Below are 21,781 nucleotides of genomic sequence, written 5' to 3'. Positions count from 1 at the left end.
GTAGTCTTTGCACCATAGGTCATTAGTCTAGTTGGTGGTTGAAGTCTATAATAGACTAGGGAAGTCACAACCTCTACAGAAAGTTGAACATTAAGAATATAGTGGAGGCAGGTGGCCCTTTTAAAAAAAATTGTGTGATGTATTTTGTTTGTAGTGCCTCCTCCACCCCCAAAAGTCCTTTTATCTCAGAAAGCAAACTTCTCTGCCTTTAAGACAGGTGACTGAATAGGGTTTGTGCAGCATTAAATCATATGCCTGAAATATGAAATTATTTTGAAGAAAATTGTAATAACCTTTCTGGTTTTTACATGTCAGTTATTGCGTGGGCTGCATATATCCATAGGTTTTTTTTCAGGAAATATGTAAATCTGCTGAAGTTTGACTATGCAGGTAAATCAGATATGATTTGGATTTCCTGTGTTGTTTTAGGAGGGTCTCTGCTTGATAGGATGCAGAAATATCTAAAAAAAAAAAAAAAGTAATTGAGAGAGAGCTTCTTTATCTCTTCTTACTCAGGGTAGCAAAACCAGACTGCCATTCAAGGCAGGTATGTTAGCAGTTAAGAAATACATTTAGTTGATACAGCCTTCCAAAGCTACTTAGGTAGCAGCTTTGAAAGTAGCTGTGCATGTGCTCCCTGGTCTGATTTGTCTTTTCACTCTGAGACTTCATTCAGAAGGGATGAGGTGAAACATTTAAGAAAAACAATCATTTGGAGGAGGAGATTATAACAAAAAGTGTCCCTCATTACTAACGAGGTATTGAGTGGTCTTGGATACTAACAAAAGTTAGTAGCAATGAATGACAACAATTTTTGTAAATAAAATCCAGTTTCTGGCTTTCACAGATGTAAGCATTCAGTAACGTATCAAGCAAAGATGTGTTAAAGGAAGCAAGTAATTTCCTTTCCTTACATATCTGAATATTCTGGGTGTGGCTGGGTTAGGTTCAGATAAGATTTCTTCTAGGTATTCTGTTCTGTGTGATCTGTTTTATACAGTCATTGGTTGATACACTTCTTTTGGGGTAACCAAGTGAAGTGTTTGTGTGTGTGTGTGGAGATCTGACCTGGGATATTATTTTATTGAATAAAGGGGTTTGGTGGCTTTGGTCCTTTTTGCCCTTTCATCTTAAAAAGTGTATCAGCGTTTTAGTAGCACTCGGGCTGCCAGCCAAATGGTGAACTGTTATGTTGTTCAAATGATATGAAAACATTGCTTTGAAGAGTGTGCAATCTATTCTTAAGTAATTTTATTAAAATAACTAGATTGGGTAATGAGATTCTCACAGAATGATGAAATTCATCCTCACACAGTCTGACTTCCATGATACTATCAAGGGTTAGAGTAGAGCCTTTTTCCTGGCAGCACTTTGTAGGTACATCACTGAGTTGAATAATAAATGCAATAGTTTGAGGTGGCTACCCTCTTCTATGAATGTGGGTTCTGAAATGAATGCAGAACTGAATTCTGAGTTGAGGGCGGGCCCTACAGTTTGTGGTTGATGACAGTATTATTCATTCAGCTTTCTAGATATTGATAATCGCTACAAACATTTTGGACCTGGAAACCACAGTGTGTGTGTCAGTTGAAATGTTCAGATGACGGGCACATTTAGCAACACAGGAAAGAGATGCCGTAGGTAGAAACCACAGTAGAACTTCAGTTGTTTATCCTCATGAACTGAAATTCAAGCCTTTGTTTTTAAAACCTTTTCCTGGTATTGGTCTGTCCATAAAGCTGAGAAATGCAGCTAGTCTGTATTATCAGCAAATTCCAGAACCGTTTAACAGTGCTCAAATGCCTTGTGAACACTGGCAAGACAAAATAACCTTCAGCAGTGAATAGTACAAAGCTGTGTCATTTCTTGCCTGTTTCACTACTTAGTTCTTGACTAATTGCATCCCTTCTCTTTTTTTCTTTCCTCCTGAATGACTGCTGGTCTTGGAGGAGTGCTGTTGTTTGAGCAGAATACATGTAGTGACTTCAGAAATTCTTGTGAGCAGATTGACCTTGTGCATCATCTTGTGAGTGGTTAAGCAGAGGGATGGAGTGAGATGGAGGAAACAGTGAGCAGCAAGCTGACATCAAAACAGGCTTTTCTTGGAAGTCTTTCATTTTTACTTGTCATCTTTGCTTGAATATCCAATTCTATGAGTATCCAGGCTTTCTCTTAAAAATCTTTCTTCATTATAACAAAGATTCTGCCAGAACTCTGTTAGAACTTTTGAAGACTTTAATTTTCTGAGCTGTTCTCTGTTTTGAAGCTTTTTCTATGGTCTAAAGTACTGTTTTCTCAATATAGTCATGAATGAGGGAAACCTCATTCACAGTTGTGAGGAGAATTCAGATCCTTCCACCTGTCTCTGTTTTAAAGATTTAAGTTAAATTCTGAAAGGTATTTGTAACCAAGATTGTAAATTTCGTTCATGAAATTTGGCCGGTTGAGAATAGCTTTTACTGTCTGCTGCAGTACAGGCAGCCAGAGCAATCATCTGTGAGCACACCCTAGTACACAAATGTTTACTTTTCTGTCAGTAGTGAAATAAGCCGGCTTGTTTTATGGTGTGGTTATTCTGAGGCTGGAAGATTGTTGAGCCTGGAAGAGATCACTAACCCCAGCTTGCTACTTAGCTATAAATAAGTTTGGCCTGCTGTGGGCTAGTAAGTATCCAAGATTCTTATGTGAGGTTATTCACTATTATCTAAGGTTATCAGTAAAATGGGTGTTTTTAAGCCTTTAAAGAAAAGAAGCATGCAAACCATGAAAAAAAAAATATAAATAAATAAAAGAAGCATGTGAATGTAAATAATTCAGCCCTCAGTCAGACGGATAAAATAAGATTCTAAGGAAGTTTTAAGTTTGAGGTTATTTTAAACTGGTTTTGACTTAGTTGAAGCTGAAGAAAACATTACTCGTATTTGTGTGTTCTTTGTCTTAGCTGGAATGTAGCTAAGAAGTGTGCCATAAAGTAATTGAACTTATTCTGAAAAGCTTAAAAGCATGGTTATATAGAATACAAAATAACCATAATGTGAGAGAGTGTGATTTTGACTACTTGGAGAAATAACAGGATAGTGGACAGGGAGAAGAGCCTGAGGCAGGTGTTTCTGAGGAATCACATTTGGTAGCTTAATCAGAAATGTTGGTTGTAAAAATTAGGCTCTTCTATAGTTTTTGAAATGAAGAAAAAACTGTGCAGTTGTGGAAATGATCATGGGAGATGGCAATGTAGAAACGTGTTGCCCAAGTCTCTTTTTGTTTGGAAAGACTTGAGAAGGCAGGATATGCTTTCAGTTTTTGTACTGAAAGGTGTTTACATGCTTTATCTAGGTAAACTACTGTCTGTACCTTTTTCTTTTTGCAACAGCATTTGATATTAAGAAGGTTAGATGGTTTTCTTGTTCTTCTAGTTATATTTCTTATCTTGAAGGTCTGAGTAGTTTTGGGTTAATTACTTTCAGATAAATATAGGTGAGTACTGGAGGGGGGTGGGTGCCTGTTGCAGTGACATTGGTTTCAACTTGAAGATCCCTGGGCTCTGATTAAAGAAGTGTTGGTTACTGGATATGTTACACTAATGCAATTTTGTCCTACTTAGGACTATTTTGTCTTTGTGGTAGCTGCTTGTTGAAACTTTTGCCAAGAGATTTAAATAAGAGAATATATATATAGGACTACCCTGTGTTTTTATAGGGACGTTTTGTGGGAAATAAATTGCTGACTGAGAACATACTGACAGTGTCTGATACAGAGAGGGGAAGAAGTTTGGCTGATAAAGTTCTTCAGAGAGTGAAGAAGACTTTTATTTTTAAATCCGAAAGGTCCTTAAATACTTGTAGTGTCACGCTTCACACCATCGTTAAGTCATTAGAATAACCCTCTTAGAGATGTTCTAAATGCAGATAGGATTTGACTTGTGCAGGTAATAATATAATACAAAAATACAAAAGAAAGAGAAATTGCTCTAGGGGATTTAAAATTAAAATACTACAGAATGGGTATTTAAAAGGAAGTAAATAGGTCTAATCGTAGCCACTGGTTTGAATGCAGAAAGGGTTGATATACTCAGAAATTAGCGTACAGTAGTGAGGTCGTGATCCTTTCTCAGATGATCTGTGTGTCAGCACTAGAAGCAGCTATCTTGGTGTAACTTTCACAGAAATGGAAATGACTGTAGAGTGAGGAGGCAGAGCTGACTGCTAGAGAAAGCAGGCACTTGAAGTTGCATGTTTGAACTCCAGCTACGTTCCTTCCCCCCCTATGTTTTGGAGTCCTAAAACTCCACCACTGCATTTAATTGTCATCTGGGCAACGGGCTCCATCGTGTCATGTCTTGCTATGTCTGAGACTGTGAATGCATAGAGAAGTCATGCACAACTTCAAAGACTGTTGCTGTTCTGAAATTTAAAGGCATGCATGTCTAATCTGTAGCATGGATCCAAGCAGAAAGTTGCCTCTAAGATCACACATACTACAACAGTAATTTTATATAATCTTACATAAACTGAGTCTACTGGTTTTAAAAGTTGCTTCACACTACCACTGGTTATATTTAATGCAAGCTTTTCAAATGAGTTAGTGCCAAGCAAAGCATTGTTTGGAGTATGGAGAAATAACCTGCAAGCCAAAATTAGCATGTATTCATTTTGAGTGGTGTGTGTTTCGTCAGGGTTGCCCAGATCATGTCGTCCCTGAAGGCAGCGCATTTCAAATTGAAATGTTTAAGCTGTTACAACATGGAACATGCTGGTGAGTGGTGCCAATAACATACGCTGAACATATGACCAGCACATGCCCTCTCTTCAGCATAGACCATGAATTATTTAGTTTGTGTTCCAAGCTGTTTATTTTTGAGAGGTTTTTTCCCTCTGTCAGTGTCAAGTACTGAGCCTTTTGTTTCTTTTTATTTTTCCTCCTTTTTTTGATGTTGCTATTGATTCTGTATTTCTAAAATTTTCTGCTGTGTTTACCGCCACTGTGACCCCTGTTTTGTGGTCCTTGGTATATCATGTGGGAGTGTCATTGAAAATGTGGAGACCAGTCTGATTATATTCAACTTGAAATTGAGAGACAAAATGACCTTATAGTTAATCTTTCGGGACTTGGTCTATTTTCATTAGTTAGCTGTGATACCTCTTTGTGTAAACCTTTTCCAGTTATGTTTAACTCTGTGAAATGGCAGGTTTTGTCCCCCCATCCTGTGTCATCTTTGGTTAGATAAGTGGTGATAAGCATACTCTCCATAGGCACGTTCTGGTCTTTAAAGCAATTTTTGATCACAGCTCAAGTTCAGAGACTACGTATGACTCTTCAGTTGCAGCAATTTTGTGCTGTGGATTCTGGTACAAAATGTCTTGAGTGAGCACTGACCCAGACTGACTGGGGAGCAACAATAAATAAAACTGTAACGTACAAACAAATTTATTGCAACTTCGCCGTGTGTTTTATAACATTTATGGGATTATTACCTCTCTGATGGGGTCAGACTTGACAGAAAATTAATTTGTCTTGGTGAGCTTTTCGGAATGCATCACACTCTGTGTGTGCTGTATGTAACGTGTTTAACATTGCCTACTTCTTTATATTGATTATTCTCTTAAATACAATTTTCTCCCAAGTTCATTGAGTTAAAGGACATACTGACAAAAAGCTTTTGCTTCTCATGTTAAATATATTGCTAAAGTTTATTTTTCAAGCATTTGCAGTGTCTTTCTCATTCCTGTTTTAAAAAGGGATTTTTTTTTTTAATCTTTGTGTTAGATTTATACAGTAGTGTAGTTTTATTACAACCTGAACAGCACTTACATCTCGTTGTTTTAAGCATACCCATATATAAGATTCAGGCTGTGATGATAAACTGTAACTAACCCTTTGATTTCAAGGTTAGTTAAAACGAGATACTTGGGAGTTAGAGCTGAAAGAATCATCCTGTTCTGTCCTCTGTGTTAGCTCTTGTGTTCACACTGTGTGCTCAAGTCAGATTAGTTTACTGGTAGGCCTGAAAAACAATCCCTTGGAAGAGGAGAGAGGCAGTCTCAGGGTTAGTTTTCTGTCCAGTGAGAAGTCCATTTTTTTCCATTACCAAATGGGAAGAAATTAATAAGGTTGGTGAGTTGTCTTCACAGTATCTTGTGTAGCAGTTTTATCAGCATTTGAGCTGATCCAAAGGTTCTCCACTTTTGAAAGGTCTTGATCTTTCTTTCTAATTCCTGATCCTGGCTCCAGGGTCCAGCCATCCCCTCACACTTGCTCTGGCACCACTAGGTCCCCTGTTAGCCAGTCCTCTCACTAACTAGTTTATGGTAGTCTCTGTTAAGTTTAGTGGCTTGGTTTTTGAGCAGTGACAAAGAGTTTAAGGGTTCTTACTGCATCTCAAGCTTTCTGCATCAGGTGATGTTGTCCTATCTTGCCTTTACAGTTCTTAAGGAAAAATCACTGATTCTGATTCTGGTGACACTTTCATATAAACAGGCTGTTGTTTTCTCAGGAGAGGGAGGAAAACTGATTGTAAGGCAGTTTTGTAATTGAACTAATTAATGCTCTTAAGATCTTTGTGATGTGATTCCCAATGATGATCAAAGGAGTGGTAGTTTAAAAATACCTAGTGAACCTTTTTGGCTCCTTCTGTAAACCATGACAAACAAACTTGTGCATTAAAGTTAACATTTAATGAAAAACTTGTTAGATGTGGGGAAAAGATCTTGATGATTTCTATTTTGGGGGGAAGGATGTTAAAAAAACATTGTTTTATACAGATTGTTTTTAATCATCTAAGGTATCTGTTATCTTAGTTTTTCTGACTTAAAGCCTTTACACTGCCTTCTCTATACCAGAAAAGTGTACATGCTATTAGAGTACAGGGTAAGGCCATGATCATACTCTCCAGAATTCTTAAAATGTCTGTAAAATACAATTCTACACCAGAAATATTAGTCTTTTTAGTTTTTCAGACGAGAGCTTCTAAGATTATAATGTATTAATTAAATTGTATGTATTTGTGTATGAAATAAAAATGAGGGAATTATATAGTAGTGTTTGTTGCTACTTCTGATTTATGAGAACTTTAGCTTAGGGACCATCTTGGATAATGTAAATGCCACATTTTGTGATGGTGCTTTGTTTCTAAAATCCATTAGTACAGTTTTTTGTCATTGAACAAAGTATAATGTCTTCCACATATAAGGAAATTAGGAAATGCCTTTCTGTAGCTAGGGATTAACACTTCTCTTCAGTATAATACAGCTTTCTGAAAATCTGAATGTTATAAATATTGCTTGGTTTTCAAGTGTTAATGGAAACACGTTAATTTAAGTACTGTGCAAATTAATGTTTGCAGCTCTTTTTTGTTCAGTAGTGTGTGCATGGAACTCCTTTGCATCTTTTCAGCTTTGCTGTGCAAGTGGATTCTGCAGTGGAATTTTTAAGAAATCACATGACTGATGAAATTGTTCTTAAATTTGCAATCCTACATTCATCTTTCACTACAGAAATGTATGACTTTATACAATGAATAGTTGTGCATGACAGAAATTAAGTAGAAACAGCAAATGGTCTTCTGGTAGAGGGGAGGTCCAGCAGATAGGTAAGTGGGGAGGGAGAGATGGGGAGTGTTTAATTGATAATTTTGCTACATGACAATAATTTTCTTTGTGACAGTTTTGACAGCCCCATTCAGGAAAGAATGATCCTCAGTTGATGAGCTGGGGAAGCCTGGGTGACACAAATGTCACTTTCTTTTTGAGGGGGGGGTTTGCTTTACATATATATATATGTATTTCTCTAGGAAAGCTTTACAGATTTCTACTTATTGAGGGAAGTTTTGTTTGTGCTGGTTAGCAGGATGTTCTTCTCTGTAGCTGTACAAGAATCTCTCTGGAGTTGATTGCAGCTTGCTTTTTTTCAGCATTTCAGATTATTTTATAAACTTAACTATATCCATTTGTCTGCAGAAGAGGAAGAGAAAACAGGTATCAACATTAGTTTTTATTCTGGAAGACTTTTAATTTTGTGTCAATTACTACCTACAAAGTTGGTTTGTCTCTAGTATATTTCAAAGAAGCACCAGAGCTTAAAGCAGAGTGATGTATAGTGAAATAGTGCATTATGTACTGAAGACCATTTTTTTCCATTTTGATGTTCTGAATGGTCTGGAAAAGCTGAATCACAGAATAATAATTTTAAAAGGTCTGGAATTTGAAGCTAAACCAGAAGTAACTGGTCACAAGTCATGGTTGTGTTAGTATCAGAAAACCTCAGATTTGACATGCTTTTTGTGTTACCCTCCTGTAACAGTGTGCCTTGTTGTATGGGATTGATCCAGTTACTATGAACTCTGCCACCTGTCTGTAGGAATGCAGCTGAAATCAAAACAAGTTGAATAGTGTACAGCAGTTCTCTTTATTTAAATAGGACAAAAAATAAAAAGTGAGTAAAAGTGACTATAGGACTTGCCATGTATTACCCTCTCCAAAACATTTCAGTTACTGTCAAAAATTTTTTTAAAAAAATAAAAATTAGTAATCTGGTTTCCTTGAGCCAGTGAAAAATTTTTTATTATGTTTGATTGTGGAAAAAACCCCGTCCTTCTCACAGATACATAAAAAATTAGGTTTGTGTAGCTTTACATCTTCAGATTCTTCAGTGTATAACTACAGATTTTAGAGTGTGTGCATTTAATGTGCAGTTTTCATGGTGTTACAGTAAGGCCTGAAATGAAAATTCCTTTAGCAGTGTTTGGGAGGACATGATATATTGCTCCAGATATATGCACATATTTTACTTTTTGCCATGTAAGCTTCACAGCCAGTACTTTCTTTGCTCCTTAAGCGGCTACTCCTGAGCAACAAACTGTGCTTGAAGTATGTCAGTCTTATTTAACTAAATAACCTCTCTTTTACTGAAGAGGTGTGTTTCACCTGGTGTACGTCCTCTAAAAGTGGTTGTAGGAGAAGGAAGGCTTACGGGATGATCAAGAGGTTTGAATGAAGATTGGGTGTTGGGGAAAAATATGTTCTGTTCTCAGCTTTGTTGCACACTTGCCAAGATGACTTGGCCAAGTCACAAATCTGTTTAATCTGTTTTTAAAAACGGGGATAATACTTCATGGGTGGAGGCAGAAGGGATGGTGAAATTTTAGTGCCCTTTTCTGGCACTTTTTATCAAGAGCCATGCCTTGCCTTTTAAAATTAATTCCTTGGATTTTGAAGTGGCTTATTTTGTCTGCAGTGCAAACACCTTAGTTCTCTCCCTTTCTGACTTGCCTCCCCTCTCCCTGTTTTTGAGGACTATTGGTTCTATTTTTCCCAGTACCCCATACTTTCTTATATACACTGTTCCCTGTGTGAGTGCTGCTATCTCTGAAGTTTAGTGTGCCGAGGAGTGCAACGAACACTACATCTAATGTGTTGTGCTGGTGTGTGTTCAATACTTAAGTGTTTTCTAATAAAAGATGTTACAGAACTGCTGAGCATGTTGTTTATTCAGTTATAATTGAGACCTTGAAGTAATTATATTTGGGAACATAAATATACTTCAGTTATTTAAAATGCTTTCTATATAATTGCCATTACTCTGACAAGTTTTATTCCAGTTGTAGTTTTTACTATATCAATGGTCATTAATCCATTCTGTTAACAGTATATGCAGTCAGAATACTGACCATTTAAGCTAGAAGGTCCCAAGTTAACCAAACTTTATTCTGTTGAAAAACATTGAATACACACAGTTGTTTACAAACATAGTTCTACACTTTATTTTATGACTAGTAACTTATAGAAGCTCATTTTTGTGTATTAGTTCAAATTTCAGTCTTTCAAAGGGAATGGTTTGACCAATCGCATAATGAAACCTATTCTTGCATAGAAAGTATAATACAGCTCTTAAGGTGTCGTGATGATTTTACCATCTTGAAGAGAGATTAGACTGTGAGATCCTTAAGCTTACTAAAGCATGAGTAAATGTCTACATTTCAGCCTGAGTAGTTTTCTGCAGGTTGAATTAGCTGGAGGTGCCAGTGGCTCCTCATAGCAGGTTGGTGGAGTAATCATGGCTGGCAACAGAACTGGTGCAAGAGGCAGGGAAGAGCCCGCCCTGTTTGGCAGTGCTGAGCTCTTACATCCCTGTATCACATTAAACTATCCCCAAGATCAAGCTTCCATTGCTAAGACACTGTCTGGTACCTATGCTTCAGGAATCTTGGCTTTTATTTTTCATTACTAGATGTTACTCAGACTGGGTTTTGTTTCACTTAATACAGGGGGAGGAGTGTGAGCCAGTGAGGCTGCATGTGTGTTGTGTACACCTAGACTCCCTTTAAATGCAGTGAAAAACAGGCCTCCTTAGACCTGATTTCTCCAAACCAGTTTAGATTTTTCCCTTCCATGACATATACACCATTCAGTGTCTGTTCCAAAGACAGATGACTAACACAGGTACAGGTTTATGTTTGGAGAAATTAATCCCATGCTTCATGTTTGCATGGTATACCCTTTCCTTCTCTGTACTGTTGTTCCTTTATCAGTACAGTGACAATAGTTAACATATACTATGATGAAGACTTTAATTTAGCCTGTTTTTTGATTCCTGGACAGATTTTGACTTTTCTAACTGATTTACTAAATCATGTCTGTATTTTGTTGGGTTTTATCTTTCTGCACTTTTCATGCTGCCCCTTAAAACAGCCCAAGATTGGACAACTTGGTGTGGTCTTAGAAGAATAGCTCAGGAGGAATGCTTCTTGAGGAATATTTTCTAACAACAACGTGTTTGTTGTAGATTAAATAGTTTCTTTGCTTTGTGGCCTTTCAGACTCTTTCGAGTCTTGATTGGTTCTTGAGTACCCACACAAGTGATGAAGGAAGGTAAGTTTATGTACTCTGTGGAGCAGTCCTTGTATTTAAAATTTCTTAAGGGTTTGCACCTTCACTGGGAAAGTTTTAAGAATTTGCAAATAGAAGAAAAAATGAAAACTGGTTTGAAAAAACATTCTGCAGAGTACAGCTGGTTAAAAAATGGATCTCAGAATATAGGATAAAATCATGATTCCCATTGAGATACCCAGCCCAGCAGTATCACTGAGTATCAGTGAGGCAAGTACGGAATGACCTTGGATATCAAGCATATTTAGGTAGGTGATTGTGAATTAATGTCCATAGCTTTTTTGAGAGGAGTCTGAAAAAAAGTCTGTTCTTTGACCAGACAGGCACATTTAAGAGGGAAATTACACACTGCTGTCTACTCAAAATTAGAGTTGGTAAGAAGCAGGTTTTTTGTCACTTTTCAATGGCCTGAGTTAGTCATGGATTTCTGTGAGAAATAAAGGACTGTTCTGCTCTTGGAAGCAAAGTTCTGTCTTGAAAAGCCTATCTAAAATAAACTTTGCTTCCTTGATTCAGTAATAATCTTTTTTTTCTGTGCAGCTTTGCCTCTGTGGGTGCTGTTCTTTTGGTAATGATCCTGGAGATTTGGCATTATTTTGCAATAGAATGCAGGTTTCTGATGAGGTAATAAGTGAAGGCTTTTGTTACTAAAGTGATGTGTGAGTCATTAGTGCTTTTTTATGATTAGGCTTTCGTCAAAACATATCATGACAGTACTTGTTCACTGTACTTCCCCCTACTGTTTTAATTGTAAGGAATAGTAAAATGCCAAGTGCAGTATGTTTTGCTGAAGCAGTTTGGTTTGGTTTGCCAATAGCTTTTCATTCAACAGTGAATAATAATATTCTAACTTCAATGTTTCCATATGAACTTTTGCATCCCCACGGGCACCTCACATCTGAGGGTGAAATACTTGGTAATGCTTTAACTAGTGAACTTTGTAATAAAGGATATAGTGGTTTTGGTTTGTCTCCTTTAGCTCAGCTATGATTGTAAATCATAATGCTTTATGAAAAGCTTTTGAATTGTATTTACTGTTGTGGTGCTTGCATATTTGATCGTAGGAAACCATTCTTAAATGCAGTTATCTGGAAGGAAGAAGACATGATTGATATTTACTTCTCTGCTGCAAGCATTTAATTTCTGTTTTTTAAACAGGAAACTATTGTATTATAAAGTTATGTATGCTCTGTTGGGAATCAAAATAGCTATTTGAAATTTGGCAAAGATAGAGGCACACAGACTTTTGGACACTTCTTAGTTTGTTTTTATAATTTAAATCGAAATCTAGGGATAGAGACCACACAACCTGACTCTGCATACGGCTTTTGTGTACAGAGATGCTAAATACCCGAAAATGCAGTGTTTCCATAGGCGGAGTTTCTTTTGTATTCACAGGCTGGGGAGCCTCAAATTCCAGAGGCATTACATGAGCAGTTTTAATGAATTAGTGTCTGGTTTTCCTGCAGCAGATGTGACAAGCAGCTTTATAAGCTGCTTCCCATCGATCGCTGTTTTCCAGCTCTTTTGTGTCTTTCTTTTGCTTAGAGAAAAGCAACGAAGAGCTTGGTTTCTACAGTAACTGCTGCCTACATTCTTGCCTGCAGGCCAATTTCTTTCTCAGTTCTTGCAGCCTGTGCAGGGCTACTGTATTGAATTTCTTTAGGTTTTGTGGTTGTGGCTTGGTTTGGTTCTTTCTATATTGGTTAAAATATTTTACCCTTTAAGAAAAGAGGAGAATGCAGTGGGAATTTGTGAATTTTTTGAGATACGTATTTCAGATTAATCATAGCGTATTTCCATGACTGTAGGATAACCTGAATGCTTTTGCTGCTCATCAATACCAGTGTTTATGTGGTTGGGATATAAAGAATGTCCAACTGCTAAAACAAAAAACCTTTGAAAACTTGTAATAGTACTTTCATTAATGCTTGTTTCTGTAGCATAACAATGCAGGGGATGGGTGAGATCAGCTGTAAGTTGTTAATAGAATCATTTACATTTGCAGCAAAATTTGCTGTAGTTGAACAACTCCAGGACACGTCTTTTTCAGTCTCGACTATTAAATGCCTTTAGAGAAACTGTTGTGAACGCAGGACTAAAAATGAATTGTTTCTTATGAAGGTAGCTCTTGAAGTGGGAAAGAAGAATTGTGCACCATTTCAAACAAGAACATGTGATTATTACTCAGCTTGTATTTGCTGCTGGTGGTTCAGGAATGTTCTTGTTGTTGTTATCAATATTCTGTTGTCATAGGATCATTTTTTGACGCAGACAGGCTTGTTCCAGATCCCTCTGCAAGCAGGTTAGCACCATTCCTGTAATGAATACCAACAACTTTACATACTTCTTATGCACTTGCTAAGTCATGAGTGGGGAAGTATGTAACCTAGATTTTCTATGGGTGAGCCATTAATTTACAACTGGTTCATATTTCCAACCTTTGCTTAGAATTTAGTAAAAGTGTTTTGTTGGCCAGCTTGAATTAAGGCAAGGCAACAGCAATATTTCATCACTTCTGCAGATCTTTGCTTTTGAATCTTAAGACATCTGAGTGGATAGATAGATGGGTGATCATTTTCTTTAGGGTGTTTTTTGGCACTGCTTTGTGTCACTGAGTAGACAGTGACATAATACTTGTGAAACGCGTTCTCACTGCTCAGAATAAAAAGCATATTTGCTGGTTTAAAAAAGTGTTTTGTTCCTTACTGTATTAGAGGTCAAGCTTGCTATAGAGCCCTCACGTTTTCTGTTGGTGGAGGACATGCTTTGCAACTATTGATCTTTGGTCAACAGAAATCAATTGCAGAGGATACAGAGAATTAAAGGAAACACGCATGAGGTCATGATTCACTCCCCAGAGGAAAAAGCTGCCACCTTTTAAAGGATAACCTCTTTTCGGATAACCTCTAGAAGTGTCCTGACTAGTAATGGCCAAACATAATCAAATGTAAATTTATGGTAAATTAGCTAAATCAGGACTTAGTGTAAAACTGGAGGCAGGAAGGAGGAATCCATTCTAGTGTATGTGTACGTGTACTTCATAGGAAGTGATGATGTGTTCCTGGTGGGTAGTTTCCTTCATTGCTGCACAGGGTGTGGTCAACTGCAAGCAGAAGAGCATTAAAAACTTCCTTTTAAAAAAGCTAGTAGAGGAGTTGGGTCTTATGTTTCTTTCATATGAATTTTAGAAGTACATTTTAATTCCCTCCCCCCCAGGTCAGCAGAGAAAAACGGATACTACTTTCTTTTATTACCAACAATGTAGAAGGTTTTACAAATGGAAAGTTAAAGCTAAAATTTCTGATAGGAGCAGAAGGTTGTACCTCATGTAGATGAACTGGAAGCTGTACAACAGAGAAAGGTGTCTCTGTTGTGGACAATGAGAAAATAATTATAATCTTACTCGTATTATAATATACCAGATCACCATTTTTCAGTGTGTCCATTATAATATTTCCTGTACTCTTAAGATTTTTTTGTAATATTGGTCAGTTTTACAGCAGCAATTTTTAAAATAATCCTAGAAAAAACTTGGTAAAACAAATCTCTATAAAGTTATTTGGAAGGAAATGCTTACTATAAAAATGTGTGTAAAGTTTTTTCTTAAAAAAACTATAGTTTATTAGTAATAATTTAGTACTGGGAGTTTGCAAATGACAAAGTGCATGGATTTATATGTCTGTCTTCATTATTGCTTTGGAAACCCATATTTGTAACTATTTAGCATTTTAAGATTATTTCAGAATTTTTATTCTGTTTTGAAGCAGCTTGGTTCATTTTGTCTTTTTAATAAGTTTTGGGTTTGTGGATTCTCTTTAGGTCTAAAGATGATGATTCTATTCTGGAAATGGACTGTAGTATTGAATCAGAGTTCAGTTAAACACAGACCAAAGTCTTAAAAATAAATTCTGGATGTGAATAATTTAGTATGCCTGCTCTTAGTGTTGAACAGTCAGAAACTTTTTGGTATAAAATTCAGAAGAGGAAGTCAGAAAATGTAATTATATTTCTTTTGTAAAAGAGTAGGCTGAGTGAAGAGTCACTTTCTCCTCTTCTCCAAATTGTTGCTTTCCTCCAAATTAACAGAAGCTGCATCTTTCAGGTATGTCCAATTCATGGAGCTGAGTCTCTTCTTGTGGGTTTCCCAGTGTTTTGTGTGTGTCATTTTGATCTTTGAGAGGAGCCAACTCTTTCTTTAAAAATGCATTTTTTTTTTTCTCAGGACATGAAGGCACAATACACAGACTTTTAAAAGGCTGAAATTACATGTAATCATACTTAATCTTTTGGAGCTTTTTTTACCTCAATGGCATTTCTAGTTGTTTTTGTAAAAACTCATCTTTTAAGCCTCGCTTAATTAAAATATGGTTAAAACCAATAGCTATATCTGGTTTAATTTATTATTAATTTCCCAATAACCCATTGTGATGAAGTGAATAATAAATGAAGCAGCAAATGGAGAAGAAATAAAATTGTGGTCCTTGTTCTTTCATACTGAAATGGAGTCATGCAAGCTGTAGTTTCCACGTGCTGTGTTGCCAGAGTGCTGCCCAGTTTTGACATGCTGCTCTTGGATTTCGTTTACAGATGTTATGTAGAGCAAGGCAGAAGTGGTACCCTTGTGAGCTTCCTAACCTTGTAGAATTGGGGTCAGGGATGTTATTTGTCAGTGACCTGGGATATGGGACAGAGTACCCCCGGAGCAGGGCGCAGATAATGCCCAGTTGGGGGTAGGGAATGGTTGATATGCTAGAGGGCAGGGCTGTCCTCTAGACTGACACTGACAGGCTGGAGGCACGACAGGCAGGAGCCTTGTGAAGTTCAGCAAAGACAGATGTAAAATCTGGCGTCGGGGGTGGGTTAAGGGAAGGACCCGCCTGGGGAGCAGCTCAGAGGAGGAAGGGTGGGATCTTGGGGAGGGAAGGTTGTAGGTGTGAGCTGTGGGGCCTGTTGAGAGTGCAGCCTGTGGCCTCGTGCTGGGCAGGAACCAGCTGTGGCTTTGGGCTCCTGGTCCAGGCACTGATGACAAGCTGGAAAAGTGAGGGAAAGGCTGCTGAGATGCTTAGGTAACTGGCACACATGGCATATCAGGAGAGGCTAAAGAACCACTGTTTTTTGTTAATTTTGTTCCCCTGGAGAACCCCAAAGGTGGATCTAATGGCAGTCTTCCCCTGCCTAAAGACTAGTTACAGAACAGATGGAGCCAGGCTGTGCTGAGAGGCTCAGTTTGAGGATGAGCAACTGCAGCAAGTTTTAACTAAGGAATTATACCTGGACAAATGAGAAAAAAACATTCACTGTTCGGTGGTGAATTGCAGGAATTAATTGCCCAACTCTGTCCTTTGTAAGGCCCCTAAGTTTGATTAGACAAGGCCCTGAGCAACTTGGTCTAACTTGGACGTTAGCCCTGCTTTGAGCAGGAGATTGGGCCAGAGACCTTTGGAGATCTTTTCCAAACTTGATTTCTCTGTGGTTCTATCTGAACAATATAAAAAACAGCAATTTTTCCTTGGCTTTTTAAATACTATTGAATCAAAAGTGAGCCAAGAATGTGCACTGTACTATCTTACTACAGTGGCTTGAGCTTCAAAGTGTGCATCTCTTCTCCCAGAAGTATAAATAAAATAGTTGTCTGTGAGGAGAATTTTTAGTGAAGTGATGGGAGAAGACCAGCTGGAGGTGTGTGATAGGTAGGTAAGAGGTAGAAAAGGGATTTGTTTCAAATCTCCGTTCCATGGAAGGGAGGCCATATCTACAGGTATGGTGATTTCCATGGGTTTTTGTTCATGCAGTGATGAAAATGAGAGGAGAAGGAAGTAAAAGCCATGGTGTTTTCTTGTAGGCAGAATTACAAGTGTATAATTAGTTTTTCCCTGTATAATTAGCTTTTCCCTGTAGTACAGACGGAACTGCTATGGGGAAGTGAGAAAATATTAGCAATACAGATGTGACAAAACTACACTTTGCACTTTTTCCCACAAGACACTTCTTTAGCATCCTACAAAGTTGCTAAAGTCTTAGAGGCAGTGCCTGGATCAGCACATTTCTGTTTTGCTGGATGCTATAGAGGTAGTAGGAATTTGCTAGGGAATAGTTTGAAATTATTTGATGCTCCTTGTCTGATTTCTACTAGTCAACCTAGAATGAACTTTTCAAACAGAATACTTAGATTCACGATTGGCAGTTTGGTTGTGACACCTCTGCTGCAGTTTCCTAGATTGAACACTGTCCTCCTTTGTGATGCTCTGTAGAAAGCAAAGGGCAAGTACTTGTCATTAATACATGTACAAAATTATTCAAGTGTGGATGCTGTGAATACTTGTTTGAAATACCTAAAATACAATGCTGGCATGTCAGCTAAATAGTGCCTAGTGGTTTTCATCACTTAGATACCTAGGACACTTTTAATTGTATAAATGTTTAAACATGGATATTCTGTAAACATTTGGTTTTGGGAAACAGTTGGATCATCTTGGTGGCTCTGTTTGATTTCCTATTCCAAATGACATCACCCTATAAAGAAAGAACAGTAGTTAGTTGAATAGATGAGCTGTAGAGTGACAGCTTGCAAAAGTGCTCTTTTTTGCTTCCCTTTTTTTTATTTTAAAGTGGGTTGTAGAGATGAGTTTCTTCTGTAGCAACTGTCCTGTGGTAGCACATCATGAAACTATTGTAAACAGTTTGAACAGTGAGTAAAAGCGAATTCAATTTGCTGTACACTAACTGTTTGATTAGGTCTCTCCTCCTGGGTGTACTTTTGCTCATTGTATAACTAAAGAATGTGCCAAAACCAACTTGATTCTGATCAATTAGGACATTTTTCTCACTTTAACTTTGAAACTGAATTAATACATTTATGTTAATACAGTTTATTGAGAAAATCTGTTGTTTAATATACACTCTTTATTCTGCTTTTTTGGCTGAATTCCAGTGATTAAAAAATACACTTCTATTAAAAAAACCCTCTGTTTACAAATATGAATCAATTGGCAGCTGTGGTCTTTTGATAATAGCCAGGTGTTTGTATGGGCTAACCAGATAGTGATTTGTATGTATATCCTTTCAAGCTCAGGGTGTGAATTGTTGCAAACTGCAACAGTAACACTTGTTAGGTGTTACTGACTCTTAAGTTCCAAATTTGTTTGGCACATTTATAACCTATACAGTACCTTTGATTAGACAAAGCTCCTGTTTTGGGGGTTGTTTTTTTATTTTTGTCCGAACTGAGCAACATTTGAGAGCACCATGTCTCTACTGTACTTTGAAATCTGTGCTTTCCTCTTATCTGAGTAAGCTGCCCTTACCTTTTTTGCAAAAGATGCCCACAGGGCAGGTGATGCCTTAAGGTAGTGAAATAGCTAAGAAGGGAGATGTCTTAATATGCATAATTACATGGAATATTGGGGGAATTGTCAAGTATACACTTTATGTGTTTCTGTATTTCTGGTACTTGTGACCATCTGCCTCCTCCCTGTCCTTACCCCACCCTGACACGATAGAACCCTTGTTGCTCATCATGATGTACTGAGATTTTTTACTGGGAAATAAGAAATATAATCAGTGAATGAGCATCTACAGCTATATCCAGTTGTTCCTGCCTTTGTCTCAAGTTGAAATAAGTTTAGTCTGAAAAGCATGAAGTTAAATGGTATGGTACAGATATGGAATAGCCTCATAAAATGTATAGAACAGGTAACTAAAATTTAAACTTGTCTTTAAGACAAACAGATGTTGTTCACTTTCTCACAGGGATTTTTATTTCTATTTAGCAAAAATGATGCCTCTGGCTACCCTCTTTGCATACTCTTGAGGAGTAGTGTTGTCATGAGACCTGATGAACTGTAATGTTTAGAAAATAATTTTTATTAGCCAAACTGCTAAGACCTCTTTGAATTGTCACTAAGCAATATAGGCAAAAAAATACTTTCTACTGGAAAAAGCAAAGAAATTAGTTGTTACTGAATATATTAAAAAATAAAGCAAAAGCAACCCAGAATTTAGTCCATTTAACTTCCTTGCTGAAATGCATGTGCAGTTTTTTGGCATAGATTCTGTTCCTAATTTAGTACGTTGAGCATGTTTCAGAAATAGGTCGTCTGTTAAATTCGGGCATGGTCCATACTGAGAGTAAGACTGAGAGAAAGGGAAGGTCATTGTTGGTTCTTTCTCCTTTTTCCTGATCCATGGGTGTGTATTGTAGGAAAAAAAGAACCACTGTGGTGCATGGGGCAAGAAATGTAGTGAAAATCAAATGCTGTCTTTGTTCTAGAAATATCCTTGGAATAATTTTAAGAAATAAAAGGCAAAATACATGAGAGTTAGTGTTTTTAAGGCTACTCCACAGCTGAGTGTGCCTTCCAATTCTTATATCACTTTTATGTTTAATATATTCTTCCGTAGAAATTATTCCAGCATTAATTATTTGGTTTTGTTCCCCCTCACCCCCCCACCTCACTGGGCAGAAAAATTGTAATTAGCAACCAAGTATAATCAGTCTCATGTTGTTTCCTGCAAGGTTGTGTCTGACATCAGAAAATTTAGTTGGTGACCTTTGGGGGAACATAGCAGATAGAGGACCAGTTCAGCAAAAATTAGTACAGTTTGGAAACTGGCCTCAACCTCTGCAGTAACTTAGTAGCAATTGTTGTCTGGCCCCTGGAGTGAAAGTTGCAGGAGAGGGATCCACCTGGAATGTTAGGATTGAAGACATGGAGAGTTGTACCATGTAGGTTTCAGTGCTTGACACCAAAGATCATAATGGACTTCACTGCTGGAGCTCTGGTGACCATTCTGTTGAATGTTACGGTTTATTTTAACTGTGTTCTGTTAAATGAGCTCTGCTGGAGTCTGGGAGGCTCTGACATGCTACAGCACTTGAAAGTCTACAAGTTTGAAACTGAAGCTGTGGCTGCCCCATCCCTGGAAGTGTTCCAGGCCAGGTTGGATGGGGCTTGGAGCAACCTGGTCTGGTGGGAGGTGTCCCTGCCAATGGCAAGGGATTGGAACTAGATGATCTTTAAGGTCTCTTCCAACCCATACTGTTCTATGGTTCCGTTATCACTTTTTTTTTATCATCTGTGTCTTGCTTCATAGCTACATTTCTTAGGCCTGTTCCAGCATGCTGTTGCTTCCTTTCTTTATAAAACTCGACCTACCTAGAATCACTTTTAAAAAAACCCTCACGTTTTTTGTGGTTTGTTTCTGGGTGTAGTGTCATTGGAAAATCTTTTTCATCATGTGAAAGAGGTGTGTAAATATAATTGTGGGTTTGGAGTGTAGTCTAACAGCTTAAGAAATAAGAAATAGTAAAGTTATTTGAATGGTATTTTTATAGATGCTGTTGTTGAGAGAAAATTAAGTTTCTTGTTTACTCAATCTGTTTATTTACTGAGAAGTTATAATCAGCGTGCTCTATTTAATTAACTTCTAAATACTATATACAGAGATGAAGAAAGGAAAATACTCCAAGGTGCATTCACTGTATTTTTTTTTTAATGTTTAAAACAATTACACATTGTTTCCCGTCAGTCTCTCAATTTGGACATGCAGTCTTTGGTAATATTTGAAAATAGGCAATTTATTGAAATCATCTCTTAAATTCAGCTCTGGAAAAAAGATACTTAAATGTAATACTACAACAGTAATGTACTCTGTAAATTATCAGAATTAGGATTTGCATGTGTTTAATTTGTTAAGTATTTTAAGATAAAAGAAACAATCTTTTAGTTAGACCAGTCTGTGAAACTTGGTAGACCTCAAATTGGCCAAAATTTATGCTCCTGATTGATTTTGTTATCATGGACCTCTGTGTTCATTTGCCAAAGCTATTATCTGGTGTCATAAATTAGTAGCCTTTAGTCTTCAAAATGGTCCTTCTTTTATGGATAGCTGCAAGATCAGGATGAACCTCAAGAAATCTGGAGAGACAAGCTGCCCTTGTCACAAAGAATTATGTTTGCTTATATTTCTTTGCAAATTGAAGTTGTTTACTTGAGGATTTTTTTCTGGTTGAATCTTTCTGTATGATCTGCAAAATGAAGGTGTTCACAGGGAATTACATAAGATACTGTACCTTTTTATTTTAAAATAAGATTAGGTGAAATGTGTAAGTTAAATGCAGAAAATGTTACGTTCTGTAAACAAGTGGTTTATGTTTGCCTTTTTTTTTTTTTTTTTTACCTTTCAGCTGTACTTTCAGGTTTCCCAGCACAAACATCAAGATAACATTCACAGCTCTGTCCAATGAAAAGAGAGAAAAACAGGAGGCCCCGGAGTCCCCAGTGAAGCCTGTGCAACCCCAGATCTCTCCCTTAACAATAAACATTCCAGACAACATGGCTCACCTGATCAGCCCTCTCCCTTCTCCCACAGGAACTATCAGGTATTTAAACCCTGCAGAGTGAATGTGGGACAATGTATGGTTACAGGCTTGAGACAACTTTCTAATTCGTTTTAAGTATTTTGCTTTTGTGTTAAAAGTTTAGATGAAGCTCAGCATTACCTGACTTGGAGAAAACCACCATTCTGATAATAAGATAGTTGCATGAACAGCATTTAATATTCAAATTTAACATGTTAAATGCGGAACAGTTTGCTCAGGAGCCTGGCATTCTTAGAGCAGCAAAGAGCCTCTCTTTTTCTTGCATTTCAGGTGGTTTAGATTTCTTTTTACTCTTGCATGCTTATGGCAACATTTTAAGTTAGAAAAGTCTAAATTACAGCATTTTTAAACATTCTGATTTTCATTGTCCCTCTGACGTTTATAATCAGTAAAAATGTTTTTAGGTTTTTATTGTTGTGGAAAACAGACTGATCTCTTACTCAAGGGGATTTGTTATTGATTAGCCATTGCTGGAAGCAAACAGGTATTTTACTTAAAAAACTGGCATAGGGAAATC

At 37.3% G+C, this 21,781-nt stretch overlaps 1 protein-coding gene across 1 annotated transcript in view; it reads left to right on the top strand.

Moving 5' to 3' along the window:
• FOXK2 (forkhead box K2) overlaps positions 1 to 21,781 on the top strand; it is a 58,351-nt gene that overhangs the window by 24,418 nt on the left and 12,152 nt on the right. The window contains exons 4-5 of the mRNA XM_010007222.1: positions 7,962 to 7,970; positions 21,070 to 21,264. Of these exons, the coding sequence (XP_010005524.1) occupies positions 7,962 to 7,970; positions 21,070 to 21,264 (204 nt within the window). The remainder of the gene's footprint in view (positions 1 to 7,961; positions 7,971 to 21,069; positions 21,265 to 21,781) is intronic.

Source organism: Chaetura pelagica, unplaced genomic scaffold (assembly GCF_000747805.2).
Source record: "Chaetura pelagica isolate M959 unplaced genomic scaffold, ChaPel_1.0 scaffold180, whole genome shotgun sequence".
Classification (NCBI taxonomy): Eukaryota; Metazoa; Chordata; class Aves; order Apodiformes; family Apodidae; genus Chaetura; species Chaetura pelagica.
This window is presented reverse-complemented; position numbering and strand designations above follow the sequence as displayed.